This window comes from Montipora foliosa, chromosome 5 (genome assembly GCF_036669935.1).
Source record: "Montipora foliosa isolate CH-2021 chromosome 5, ASM3666993v2, whole genome shotgun sequence".
Taxonomy (NCBI): domain Eukaryota; kingdom Metazoa; phylum Cnidaria; class Anthozoa; order Scleractinia; family Acroporidae; genus Montipora; species Montipora foliosa.
The window spans coordinates 31,570,928-31,585,382 of NC_090873.1; the positions used below are offsets into that span (position 1 = coordinate 31,570,928).

At 40.2% G+C, this 14,455-nt stretch overlaps 2 protein-coding genes across 9 annotated transcripts in view; both read left to right on the plus strand.

The window, feature by feature from the left end:
• The window catches only part of LOC138003963 (uncharacterized), a 37,339-nt gene extending 26,873 nt beyond the window's left edge, over positions 1-10,466 (plus strand). For 2 of the 3 annotated variants that reach the window (XM_068850295.1, XM_068850297.1), the window contains 8 exons: positions 433-586; positions 1,169-1,279; positions 2,957-3,135; positions 4,019-4,141; positions 4,257-4,327; positions 4,843-4,883; positions 7,928-8,024; positions 8,107-8,218. In XM_068850295.1, the coding sequence (XP_068706396.1) occupies positions 433-586; positions 1,169-1,279; positions 2,957-3,135; positions 4,019-4,141; positions 4,257-4,327; positions 4,843-4,883; positions 7,928-8,024; positions 8,107-8,218 (888 nt within the window). Of the gene's footprint in view, positions 1-432; positions 587-1,168; positions 1,280-2,956; positions 3,136-4,018; positions 4,142-4,256; positions 4,328-4,842; positions 4,884-7,927; positions 8,025-8,106; positions 8,219-9,271 lie in introns of those variants that run through there. The other variant, XM_068850296.1, reaches the window with a different exon arrangement.
• Positions 10,467-11,054: 588 nt separating this feature from the next.
• LOC138003962 (uncharacterized) overlaps positions 11,055-14,455 on the plus strand; it is a 48,362-nt gene continuing 44,961 nt past the window's right edge. For 3 of the 6 annotated variants that reach the window (XR_011123708.1, XR_011123710.1, XR_011123709.1), the window contains exon 1: positions 11,055-11,213. The gene's annotated coding sequence lies outside the window, so the exon portion shown is untranslated. The remainder of the gene's footprint in view (positions 11,214-14,455) is intronic. The other 3 variants (XM_068850291.1, XM_068850293.1, XM_068850294.1) reach the window with 3 other exon arrangements.

The window sequence follows — 14,455 nt, forward strand, 5'->3', positions numbered from 1 at the left end:
AATGATGAATTATTACTCATGTAGCGGTTTATGTAGTGTCCGCGATTACGTAAGCTATTTTGTAGTGATTGTGAAGTCGATTGTGGAGCCGGTTATGTATCGATTATGTGGTCTATCAGATAGCCGATTATGTAGCCGATTGGAGGCGATATATGACCGATTTTGCTGGCGAGGGTATAGCCGTTATATAGTCAGTGATTATAGCTACTTCGTTAAAGCCGGTAGTTTTGCCGATCGCTAATTTGCTTTGATTCAGTCGATCGTGTACTAGCTGTACTGCTGCATAATAATCGGTATACAATCAGGGCGCGGATGCTGAAAGCCAGGCATAGAAATAACGATACAATTTTTGCAATTACTAGCTTTAGGAATACATATCCAAGTACATTCATTATTTGTTGTAAAACACCCACATACTTTTTTACTTTTTAGATAGAGTTGCCTTTGAAAGGCGGTTGGCGCGAGTTTCCAAGATTGCATATTCAACTCGAAGTGAAGTTAGGACAGGGGGCTTTTGGAGAAGTTTATAGAGGAGAGCTGAAGAACGAAAAGGGGGTCATAGCTTGTGCAGTAAAGAAGCTTAAAGGTGGAGCTTGCTCCCTTTGGATCTCATATCACCTGACGTTATCTCCATACAATTTTTTTTAACTTGGGCTAAAGGTTAAAAATTGGCCAAAAGAGCAGGAGCCCAAGGGCCGATTTCTCCCACCCCCCCACCCCCACCCCACCCCGACTCTAATAAAACGTCATCCCATCCCCCCCCCCCCCCCCCCCCCCCCCGTCCCCTTCTCCTCCTCGATCCGCCCCTGGAGCCCATGAATAATTTTTAACGTAGAAATTGATGATGACTATCGCCAATCAATCTGGTGGGTGATCATCTGGAGGCTTAGATATAAGTATCGCAACTACCTTAAATTTGTTCTTTCCAAATTACTCAACACGCCGAAAGCAGACGGCTACTAAAAACATACATTGCATGAGCTGACCTAGAAATAGCTTCACAACACAAACTGAACCAAGAATACGGACTTTGTACTGAATAAAACTCACGGATTCCAGGGCAAAAAAAACAACACAAATATGGATAGGCGATATGAAATCACAGCAATCTTTATGGAGTGCCATGTTCTGGTTTTGCGTTAACAACCTCCTTTCATTTGAATGACAGATGGTGCCACAGAGCTAGAAAGGCGAGACCTCATAAACGAACTCAACATTATGGTGACAGTTGGTGAACATCCTAATATTGTCAGTCTTTTGGGAGCATGTACGGCAGGAGGTAAGAATTTGTTCTTAGAGTGATCTTTAGTTTATTGCACAAACTAAAAGCTAGGCAGGCAAACACTTACACAAATCTTCTATTTTGATGCGGATTAAGGGCGCAAAATCAATGCTTTAATAAGACTGACGATCTTTAGTTTATTGCACAAACTAAAAGCTAGGCAGGCAAACACTTACACAAATCTGCTATTTTGATGCGGATTAAGGGCGCAAAATCAATGCTTTAATAAGACTGACAATTGGGTAAGAAAACGACAATTTAGGGAAACCTCCAGTTCTTCTTAAGATAATCTTTAAAGTTCGGAATCATTGTTTGTAATTTTCTCAACAAAGTGTTCGTAACAGGAAAAGAATAATTTTAGAATCACTTATTCACGGGCGCCGCCATATTGAATATCTAGATCTGTCACGTGTTGCAGTTGCTTCCTCTGACATAAGAGCTTTTGTTTAGTCTCAGATATTTAAGATGGCGGCTCCCGGGAAATTTGAAAACAAAAATCGGCGTTTCTAAAATTCATTAATTTGAAATACAAGTGCTATCGTTAAAAACTGATTGTAAACATTATTCTCTATGAGTTTTAGTTATCTTTTTGTCGGAGGGGAGGTTCCCTTTAAACCTGTCGATCAAACGCAAGGCAAATTCATGAAGCCGGCGATAAGCGCGTGTAAATGGCTGCGAGAAATTTACAACTTAGCGCATTTCGAAACTGCAGTTTTCCTCTGTTTCAGAGGGAGTCTTGATGCGCAAACTTTAAACAAAAATGAGTTTGATTTGCTTGAAAATAACGCGTGTCTTCTTCATTCAATGGTTTCGTACCGAAACTGGCTGTCAAACTTGCGATTCGGAAATGGACTATCGGTTTTGCTCTTAATTCTGACTGGCTAACTTTGTGGCACGTGATTTTTAAGTTCATGATAAGTTTCCTTAATTACAGGGGCCACTTTTCTACAATAAATAACGGCAGTAATGAACAAGAGGGAAGTGCTAAATAGGACTTATTCCGATTCGCACACCGTTGTCTCGCTTAAAATTCCTGAAAGTGGTTTGTTTGCAGAATTTCTTAAGCGATTTAAAAATGATACGTGTTCTCACGGGGAAGATTAAATGAGGAGAGAGCATGTGCCAATACAGTCATAAAATAATAAAAATAGCACTCCTAGTGCATTTCCCATTTCAGTAAAAGCAAGTGACTCCTCATTGGCCGAAAGAATGAGAATTCTATTAAAATTTGCCGGATTACTTAACTTTAAGTAAGTTGATAAAGGAACTGTTTTCACAGAATTTTTGGTTGTCACTCGCTGAGCGACCTGAAAAACCGCTCGTGAAAACACAGCCATTATTTTGGTCTCAGAGCGACTTTCGGGATTGGTTCAGAAAACAATGGATGCAAAGACGAATACAAAATAAAAAATGGTCCATGACGTTAAGCATTATAGAGCAGCGTCCTAAAGGGATTCAATGAAATTGGAGTCATTAAAGAGTTGCGTCCTAACTGGGAATTACTGGCGTCCTTTCAGCACGCTCGCGCAAATTTTTGTCTTCTCACTTTGAATGTATCTTAAGTGATGAATGTTAACGTTAAAGATATCATTGACAATCTCACACTAATCGCTTAGCCTTTCGTTTGTCTTAAAAGTTGCTAATTATTGACTTTGTTGTTTTCATTGTAAATAGAGCCGATACTGGTAGTTGTGCGCCTAGCGGAGAACGGTTGCTTGTTGGATCGTCTGAAGGAAAATCGTGCAAATCCATACGTCAATGTTGAAAATAAAAAAGCGACTTTTACCGAAACCGATAAAGTCAAGATTGCACGAGACGTGGCCAATGGAATGTTGCACCTTTCAAGCAAAGTGGTAAATGTCTAGCAATTATGATGACGTCGAAAGTTCAGTCGACTTTTACTTACAAACGGTCGAAGGTGGTTAAACTTCGTATATTACAACGCATCCAAAATAGTGCTGCCCGGCTCGTATGTTCAACACCGAGGTTTAATCATATTACACCCGTCTTATTTTCTTTGCACTGGCTACCCGTTACTTACCGTATCGAGTTCAAAATATTAGTTTTAACGTTTAAAGCAATTTACCAACTGGCGCCGTCCTATATCTGTAATCTGGTTCGATTAAAGGATAAATGTAAGTACCAGCTTCGTTCTTCTAAAGAACTACTATTACAGTTGCCCATAAGAAAAACAAAGAAAACTCTGGGAGACAGATCATTCCAAACAGCTGCCCCTGTATTGTGGAACAGGCTGCCTGCGAGTGTTAGAGACATCGATGACTTTTTGGTTTTTAAACGAACTATAAAGACTTATTTATTTAGGACGGCTTTTGCCTGTTATTGTTAGATTGACTACTTTTAAAGTTATCAATTTCAAGTATTCTTAATTATATTTTATTGTAATTATTAGAAGCTTTAGTTCTAAGGCGCAATTGATCATATTCAGATGTTAATTTGCGCCTAATAAGTAATAAATTATTATTATTATTATTATTATTATTGTTTTAATTATTATATTATTATTATTATTATTATTATTGTGTCTTATGAACATGTAGATTATTTCCAATCACGTGATGAGATGGCCATGTTGGTACACAAAAACAGCAACTTTTGTATTATAATAGAGTCAAATTCCCAACAAAAATTTGGCCTGCTGTGACCTCACGTAAAACCATCTATTTATATGTATCAAATGTCTTCTATTGACTTTTCTTTGCCCTTGTTAATTCGCAGTGTGTTCATCGGGACCTCGCTGCACGAAATGTACTCCTTGACAAGAATAATGTTGCCATGGTATCTGATTTTGGCATGTCACGTGATATTTACGAGAGTGGTGCATACGAGCATATGTCTGAGGTATGAGAATGAAAACTTGAATTAAATTTAAATTTGAGTGCCTCGATTGCTTTCGCATCACCAGCTCGTCGATGTATATTTAATCGACAAGCCGCATGTCTTTTAACTTCCATAGGGTATGCTGCCAGTCCGCTGGATGGCGTTGGAATCTATAGAGGATTTTACTTACAATGTCAAGACTGACGTGTGAGTTTCATAGCGGTTTCAAAGAAAAATTTGCATCCACTCATTCATATCACTGTTCATATCTGTATCTGCCGTATTAGTTTGTGTAGCCATCGAGTTTTTTGTTGGGGTGGCAAAAGGCGAGCCCTGACAGGGTAATATCCCTCATACCCCAAAATTATAAATTTGTTTCATTCATCGAGTCCTTCGCTCAACAAAATGACCATAGCCCACTTGGTAGAGCGTTGCACTGCCATCGCAGAGGATATGATTTCGAATGCCGTTGAAGTCAACCTGAACTTTTCAGGTGCCTGTAAGAGAAAATTGCTTAAAAAATTGTCAAGATAAATGCGAAGATCACTTCTCCATTTCAACAGCCAAAAGGTTACGAAGATTTTACATAATACATGTTAAGCCAGGATTCAGGTGGCGTAACCTCCTTTTTAGATTCTACGTTGAAAAACAAAAAAAACAAAGCGGCGCTTTGACTTTGACAAATAAATGTTGACGTGCGGTATAATTTTCGTTTCTGTTAGGTGGGCGTTTGGTGTGGTGTTGTGGGAAATTGCATCTGGAGGTAATTATTTTTTTTCATTTCCAGGCAGAAACTTTTAGGAACATTAAGTACTTTGAAAAGTTGATTTCTCTACCGACGTAGCCAGCACTGCGTAAAATCCCAAGGGTTCAGTGTCGGGTAATTGATCCAACTCTTCAGTTGGATTCTAAACATGTTCCGACCACTGGTTGAATTTGTTCCTGGTTGTCCCTGGTTCAACTTCTCAGTTGCACTTGTAAACAGCCAACTGGTTTGCCTCCGGCCAGTTGGGATTCTTAACAGTTGTTGTTGAAAGTTCTGTTCTGTTGTGATTGTGTTTCATTGGCCCTGTATTGTATTGTATTGTGGTCTGTTGAGCGTCTGGTGTTTTGCCTCGTCAGGTGCAAAACTCGCACGAGCACTTATATTCCAGTCAGTTTCGCGGAGTTAATTTCCTAACGCTACGATCCTTGAGTGAGACTTCTTCCACTTTTAAAAAAGGACATAACTTTAAAAGAAGGCCAGCCACTGCAGTTTGTAACGCAACAGTACTTAGAGACGTGAGTTATCCGGGGATTTGCTATGACCCTATTTGGTCACGTTTTAGAGCACATAAAAATCTTTTGCCTTGCCGGTTTTTCACGACTCTAAAACGAGTATTTTTCACAGTTAACGTTGCTTTTGGATGTAACGCGTCGATTGGAGTTAAATATATAGTCTCACAGAATATTCTCAGCGTTTCCGGAATGTTTTTGGAACTAGAGGGGTTATTACACGCGAAATTCCCCCAAAATAGGCGAGGGAAGACCAACAGATTTGCTTTGTATAACAGCATGTATATTATCATATTCTATCTTGTGACGTTTTTGAGAAGTCTCTTGATATTTGTAGATATCAGGAAAGAAATGAGCTAAAACCAAACAAGTTTCTTTGATTTCTGGTGAAACGCAAATTTCCGCCAGACCTATGTTGCTGTACGATAAAGGCGAAAACAAAATCATATTCACTATGGACATAAAATCTTTGTACACCGTAATCCCCAGCAATGAAGGCCGTCAAGCACTCAAATATTTTTTTCAACCAACGTCCTGTCAAAAGACCGAGCTCGGAAACCTGATTCAAACCGAAACCGACTTTATCCAGAAGTGCGAGGAAATGTGCCAGTTTTTCAAAAAACGTGGCTACCCTGACTCCCCTGTCACCAAAGGCAAACATCGTGCCCAAGAAATCGATCTAGAAACCGCACTACAAACGTCACAGAACGAAGAAACCAACAGAATTCCATTCACCCTTACCTACCATTCACAAAAGCTTGCAGTCAAAAATGTCATTCTCAAAAACTTCAAAATTCTCCGCAATAATCCCGAAACTAAACATATATTTCCTTTACCACTACTCATTTCATTCAAACGCTACAAAAACACACGTAACTTTCTAGATAGGAGCGCATTCAATTGTGACAACCAACCGGGATCTTTTTTAATGTACACGCACACGAAGCAAAACTTGTCCTTTTATTTCTAACATGGTTAAGATCTCAGGACCGAATCGATCCGTTAAATCACTGGCCACTTTACATGCATCTCCACAAATGTCATCTACTACATAACCTCCACACTATGTAAGAAGACCTACATAGGCGAAACAGGGAGAAGATTGGAGGACCGCTTTCGCGAACACCTACAAGATGTAGAAAAAAAAACACAGATGCATCAAAACCAGCTGGGCGCCATTTTGATCTTCCTAATCACTCCCACCACAACATGACAATTTGCGGCCTATCTTTACACCACGGGAACACAGAGAGCCGTAAGAATATGGACCAAAAAGTCATCTTTCAACTAGGTACACTCTATCCTCACGGAATCAATGAACGCCTCTCATTCCATTAATTTATTAACAAATTTTTTGTTACCATGTATTATCCACCAATGGCAAAGCTCTTCGACACCCGCATAAAAACCAACAACACCCACAATTCCTCTATCCACTCTGATGAGGGGCTAACGCTGGAAACGTCAGCTTTCCAAACCGTTCACGGTGGTAATTCGACATTTATCAACACGTTTGATAAAACCAAATTTTCCAGTTTCAGTCTACCACCGACGCAGCACCACAGTTTCATTAGAAAGTAGAAATTTACTTCCTTCGACGATTCGGCAGCCATTTCGATTTCTATTCTTTGAAAAGATATTATGGGATGCTCAAGAGGCAAAAATTTTTTTTTTTTTTTTTCCCCGTGAAAACTCAATGGTTTCTGGAGGCAGTGTGGCCCAGTGGTTAGGGCGCTTGCCTTGAGATCCGGAGATCCCGGGTTCAAGACCCGCTCTGACCACTCGTTGAATTTGATCCTGGTAGTCCCTGGTTCAACTTCCCAGCTGCACTTGTAAATAGCCAACTGGTTGCCTCCGGCCAGTTAGGATTCTTAACAGTTGTAGTTGTTGTGTTCTGTTGTTTCGTTGATTCATTGGCCCTCTTAAGCCCCTATGGGGAGAGGTCAATTAAGTATGTATGTATGTATGTATGTATGTAGGACTGGAATGGATACTCCAAAATAAGGTGAGAGACTTAGTTTTGTCGGTACATAAAGTACCAAACGATCTTACTAAAGTTTATGGTGTCGCACGAACAATTTATGAAAGCTAACCATTTCGAGTCAGCGCTTAACCCAAATCACTAGAGATCAATACCTTACCCAGCATCATTCTTTGCCTTACAGAGTGTTGTTTATCTGCCAAAGCGGGTTAACACTGAGGTTTTCAGGTATTGCGACATAACGTCCCCAAATGTTACCTTTGAATATGGGTCACGAAGCGTCTCACCTTATTTCGAATATCTATCCCTTCCAGTTATAAACATTGCATAATATATGATTATAGCTATTGCAACGATATAATTCAAAATGGCTGCCGTATCGTCGAAGTAGTCTATTTCTCAAATGCCTTCTACCGCCACCCTTTCCCACCCAACCCAACAAGATATTGTTCGATAAGAAGTGCAAATAACCCAACCCTGTGTCACCAGTGGTTTTGGAGTACTTATTGTTGTTGCTGTTTCTATTTTGTTGTTTTTTTTATTTCTTTGAGGAAAAATGCCTTATTCGGCTTTGAAAGGCCTCGAGATTTTGGACTTCTTAAACTCCGGACAAAGGCTGAAACAACCAGAAGGGTGCTCAGATGACACGTAAATATGCCAATTACTTTTTTGATTGTGGAACAAAAGCTCCCTCAAAGTCTAATGCTAACTTGACATTTCTTCTTTTTAGCTATCAAGTGATGGTGTCTTGTTGGAAGCAAGATCCCTCACAACGTCCCTTGTTTGGCGAGCTTGTAAAGATATTTGACCAGAAGTTGCAAACAAAAAGCGTAAGTGATTGAAATGTTACTGTAACACTCTTTCATTCCCATTTAAGGCGTATTCAAATGATAGAACTCCTAACTTCGTTGTCTTTGCGCCACTCTGCTATTTTCGTCCAAAAGCTATCCCTTAATACTTGTCCAGGCAGCCCAAGAGAGCAAGAGAGCAATTACCATACTCTTCCCTCGGACAACGCCTCGACGATTTATAGTTCGTTTAGTTCGCCCTTGTTTTGCACCGCGCTTCTCGCGTAATTCAGTAAAAAAACACTTAGAATAAAAGGCATACAGCGCAAAAACGAACACGGTGACCCCATCTTTTCATTGCATTTTTTTTAATTTCCTGTGTATGAGTATCAATTGCGCCAAGTTTGAAAAAAATCTGGATAGTACGTCATTTTCAAGGGAATTACCTTGACACACACGGCGCAGAAACGAGTTTCGTCGTGACCCGAGGCCTAAAACTTGACTTTGTTCGACATCAGTTAGCTGGAATTTGATCCAAACGTCAACGGCCTCACATGCTTGTGTCAAGTACAATATCGCCGCCTTAGATAATAGGAATTTATGTAGGAAGTCATGTGTCCAAATTGTGCCTTTCTCTAGCAGTTTATCGCTAAAAGGGAAACTATAGTAAGAGCTGTGACGAGAAAAACCAAAAACGGTTTTGTCATCAAAACCTGAAATTTGGTCGGTTGTTTTGTGGAAAACGGCAAAAAAAATGCAGTAAAATGGGTGCTACAAGTGCAGCACGATTATTTTTCCATCATTATTGCTTTGTGGCGTTGTCGTTGCCGTAGCTATAGCTGTCGTCGTTGCTAAAGGAACGTCTCTAATGGGGTATCCGCGACCTGTCACAACTATTCAAGATGGCGGCGCCCAGGAAATTTGAAAACCAAAACAAGCGTTTTTGAAAATTATTTATTTCAGATTACAAACGCTTTCATTAGAAAAAGTTCCAACAATTTTCATTGTAAACATTACGTTTTGTGGTTTAAGATTATATATGCTTTTTAGTAGAGGTTTCCTTTAAATCAGATGTAAGGGTTCAATAATTTCTTTCTTCTCGTTTAGGTGTAAAGAGCTAGAAAAAAGCAATGCCTTGGTTGAGACGGACGACTTAAGTATACATTGTGACAGACTATCAGGAAAGGCCGCTCTACACAATTATATCTGTTTCCCTGACAAACTTTCGGAATTCAACCTAAGAGACTTTGCTGACGCAGTCAATGGAGCATGCGCGATTGATGGATGGCGGCTTAGCTGCCAATTTCGTTCCCAGAGCCCGCTTTTTTTTTTTTTTTTTTTGGTCAGCACCAAGAACACGGACTCTGTTCAGGGCCAATTTATGCGCATTTTTTTCAGATTTCTGAGTCTGCGTAGTCGAGGCGGACCTCCCACTTTGGCTCAGAGTCCATGCTGTTGGTGTTGACTAGAAGAAAAGCGGTCTCTGGGAACGAGATTGCTTTGCCACTTGCTCAACCCACATGGCAAGGAACAACTGAAGAGCACAATTAACACGATCGCACACGCTTCAGCCCTAATTATCCGTTGTCTCACAAATGATATCGCTCCATGAGATGAGGAAAGATGATACAAAAGCTCGATAGAATTCTCAATCAGGAGCTCGAAGGAAGAAAAGACGCGTGACTGAACAGACGTCACACAGACGTGACGTGACACAGATGCAAGGATAGTAGTGCGTCATTTCTGTTACGGAAATACGAGTTAGACCTAGGTAAAAAAACAAAACTTCCCTTATCTTTGACATTTTTGGGTGTAACTTTGGCATTAATGATAGGAAATATAATTAGCAGACCGGGCTATGACAGATCTAAGATTTTGGAAATTAGGTTCTCTCACTACAAGCAGAAACCACTTCCTCATTCATCAGTGAAATTTTTAATAGCCCTTTCAGCGACAAGAGAAGTTTCATATGACGTCATGTCTGGTTAGCGTCACGTGAATCGAACAATGTAGGAACCGGGTAACAGATCTTTTGGAAACTACAATCAGCAACATTGTGTTTGAACAGTTCTTTTTAAGTGTAAGATAACACTGTACTTTGAATAATGTTCTAAATTATTGATATAAAGACCCCCCTGCCCCAATGTTGCCTATTTGTACTTAAATATCCCGGGAGTCACGCCACAATTTGTACTCAAAGGAAAGGCGGAGAATTGGACTACCTAAGAAGGCTAAAAGATACAAGAAATGTTGCCTATTTGTACCCAAATATCCCGGGAATCAAGCTACAATTTGTACCTAAATATTCCGGGAATCACGCTAGAACATTGTTTGTTGGGGAGGATGGAGGGGGGAGGAGGGTGAAGGGGGCAAATTGAACTACCTAAGAAGGCTAAAAGACACAAGAAATGCGGCATAGGAGGTAGAAATTGTCAATGTGTCGACAATTTTGTCGCGGATTGTAGGTTCTCTCACTACAAGCAGAAACCACTTCCTCATTCATCAGTGAAATATTTACTTCGCCGTTTCAGCGACAAAAGACCCCGGGGGGGGGGGACTCCCATGTGGAAAAGACGGGGATGCTCGTCGGAAATTTTGAATTTAACACCTAAAGGAGACCATCTGGGCGTGGCTCAAGCTTTTTGTGACCCCTAAAGGATACCAATCTGGGCGCGGCTTAAGCAAATTTTGACCCCTAAAAACAAGTTAAAAAGAAAATTTGACTTCTGTTTCTCTTCGCGTAATTCTGTGTTTCTTCGCGGAACCCTAAACGAGACCTTGGCGGCTTAAAATATTGGCGCTTTGCCCGGAACACCCTAAGCGAGACCAAAATCCAAAATTTACACCCCAAAGCGACACGACGAGCATCCCCGTCTGTTTCATATGGGAATTCCCCCCCCCGGGCAAAAGATGTTCCTTATGACGTATGTCTGGTTTGCGTTGTGAATCGAACAATCTAGAAAAACAACTGCGAACACGAAAAGAAGGGGACACGAAGTAAAACGAAGACTAAACCTTGGTAACATTTCTGCAGCTTGCATTTTAAGAGGTAAATTCCGATGTAACACTGATTGATGGATTAATTTAGATCGAATCTGACGGGAAATTATGAAACTGCCGTCTACACGCAGCTGAGTGTCAAAGTAAGAGAAAAAGGCTGCATGGGCTTAGGTTGTATCAGTGCTTGAAGGGAGACACGGCTCTAGTAACAATTCGCTTTTTAATACTTCTTTTCACATTTCATTAATAACACTTCCAGTACTGCTTGACCTTACTAAAGTAGCGAGTATATATTTGATATCAGTCCTCATTAAACAAGGAGACACTGGTATGCTGCCGGTACATATTACTCATAATGTCCCGTACGACTGAGTTTAAGCGTTGTTCAACTCAGTGAAAAATTACTGTAATAGGCATAATGACCGTGGCTTAAGGAAGTCAGGGAAAGCCGTTGTTCTTCTGAGTCCTTCATTATTTATTATCAAGTGCTTGGATATCGATTCGATATTTGACCTTTGATAAATGGAAGTGCATTTGCTTTGTTCATAACCGAAAGACAATGAGCTAAGAAGCGGTTTTACAAGCAACTTAATAATGTCCCTCCTCAGAAAGAGACTAACAAATTTTACTCTTCTAATGCCAGACGATTTTACTTGTCAATAGGGGCAGCTTTCTGAGTGATTGCCGGGCTAATATCACCCGAAGGTAACACTTCTAACGAAAAATAACACGGCCAAAATCACAACAGACAAAAAGCAATCGCATGTAGTTGACTGTTTACAAAGCAAATCCTGAAATGAATATGTATTACTCTTTACGTGAAAATTAACACATAGATGGGAATTTTTGGATTTAGTTCATGCAACAGGAGTGGCATTCCAATAACGATTCAAATCAAACGATTTTATTCATAAACCGCCGCACTATTTCCTTGATACGAAGGTTTCGAGCAAAGAGGTCACCTTTGGGGTTTTATATTAACAGAATACTTATTTATTCATTACTGTGGAGGAAGGCCTGCAAATACAATACTACAAAAACTACAATGTTGCGTACAATCGCAGTTTTGGGGTTCTTTCATTTAAAGAAAAGGCATCCTATCGATTCGTTCAGTGTACCGTCCCTGGAGAGTTTAATATGTAGAAATATAGACTTAATGTTGCCAAATTTTACCGCCAGAGAGCAAATTGTGAAAATCCTTTTTTTCTTTGGGAAAGTGCTGTCCCTTTGGGATACACTTCTCTTCAAAAGATATTTAGACTGCGCGCAGTCCCTTCGTAAATCAGTCAAGCGGCCCGCTTTTCTGAGGAAGTCGTCTTTTGTCACGCAAACAAATAAAACGACCGAGGGAGGCTTGTACACTTCTCGTCTCAAGCCTCCCTCGGCCATTTTATTTGTTTGCGTGACAAATACGACTGCCTCAGAAAAGCGGGCCGCTCGACTGATATACGAAGGGACTGCGCGCAGTCTAAAAGATATTTTGCACCAAACCTACCTTATTATAGGAAATTAACGCTCCATTAATTGAAGGTATTGGAAATTAATGCCACGTACGCAAATTTAATGTAAAACCACTCTCGAATAAAGACAATTAACGCAAAGGAGTAGGTAGAATTTCACAATAAAAGAAATTAACGCGATTAAGACACAGCTGGTGGTGACCACTGGAAAAAAATTATTCAACACTGGATGCAAAATAAATCAATAATCAAAACTGAGCCCTCTGGACAACAAACAGTCCTCAAAATTCTAATTATTTTACGAGTTAACGGAAAGAAAGAAAGCTTGTACCTTATTTTATTGTTTTTTAGGTGTTATGAATGTCTGGAAAGGTTTCATAATTCGGGTGAAAATACTGGCAATTAAGAGCGCGGAAATTAAAGAACCTTACTCACCCACTTTACATTGCGCGCCCACATTACTTCAGTCGCCATTTTCAGGGCCCCCGAAACTCTGACTTCTATGACTGTTTCCATCGGACATCAGATGGGCTTTCAGTAATTCTGTTTTGCATTGAAAAATAAGCTATGTATATTAGAATTTGAGTTTCTAATATTATTTATGTATGACTCGCCCTTCGCAAAATGGAAATGGAATCGTTGTTGAACCATCTGCTCTTGGAATAGCCCTTATTCACGATAGCCGCCATCTTGGTTTTCAGATTGTCATGCAAATTAGCCATGTGTTATGCTGGGGGGCAAACATTGGAATAAAGGCAAATTGCGGAAAATCGGCTCGTCGAAATATTGAATTAACATTGGTAAAAGTACATTTTTGAATTTAGAATTAAGTACCTTTTATAATAATTTTATATCTTTTGATTGTCTCCGACATTTTGACTTTCTACTTTGTTATCAGCTCATTCTTCACTTAAAAAACATCGAAGTAACTTGTGTAAGCATTCTATTTTACTACTTAGGTGATAAACATTTAATGAACGTGAAACAAACCATCTGTGTGGCTAAGATGTTCTTGATAATCTCTCGAACTTGTGTTGTTTGCCCCCTCAGAAATGTGTAGCTAATTTGAATGATAAAGGCCGGGACACACTAGGCGATAAGTCGCTGCGGCACGTCGCGGGGACAAGTCGCTGCAACAAATCGCCTTGTGTGACACGGTTAATTTCATGAAAATCTTTGTCGCTGCGGCAGAATTTTGTCGCCGCGATCAGTCGCGCGAATTCAAACCAGTTTGAATTCGTGCGACTAGTCGCAGCGACAAAATTAGCGAAAGCAGCGTTGTCGCATCGTGTATACACTTTCCGCAACAAGTCGCTGCGACAAAATATAAATGAACCAATGAGAGAGCGTCATATGGTCAGCCATATTGAATTAGAAAACTATTTCACAATCCCCCTCATACGAGATCACTGCGTGTGCTCCGAACAGGCCTCGTGTCGCAGCGACTTGTTTTGCAAGTAGTACACATGGAGCAATTTGTCGCAGAGACATGTCGCTGCGACTTGTCGCCTAGTGTGTCCCGGCCTTAAAGGCAAGTCCAACATGGCGGCTATCGTGAATAATGTCTATTAATGACAGGGAAAAGTACCGCAATTGGGAATTCCTCGATTAACGGCTGGAACGATGAGAATTAATGTACAGTATTATCATTTCTGGGAAATGAAAAAATAACTTATTGGACTACATTTTAAGGAATCGCGAACAGCAAATCCACCGTCGGATCGATAATTCTGTTCAAATATTGTTATGCGTGTCTACCGCTCAGGCTGCCGGCACTGAACAAAGAGGCAAGGCAAATCTTCGGCAAACATTAGAATACTGATTCCCGTCG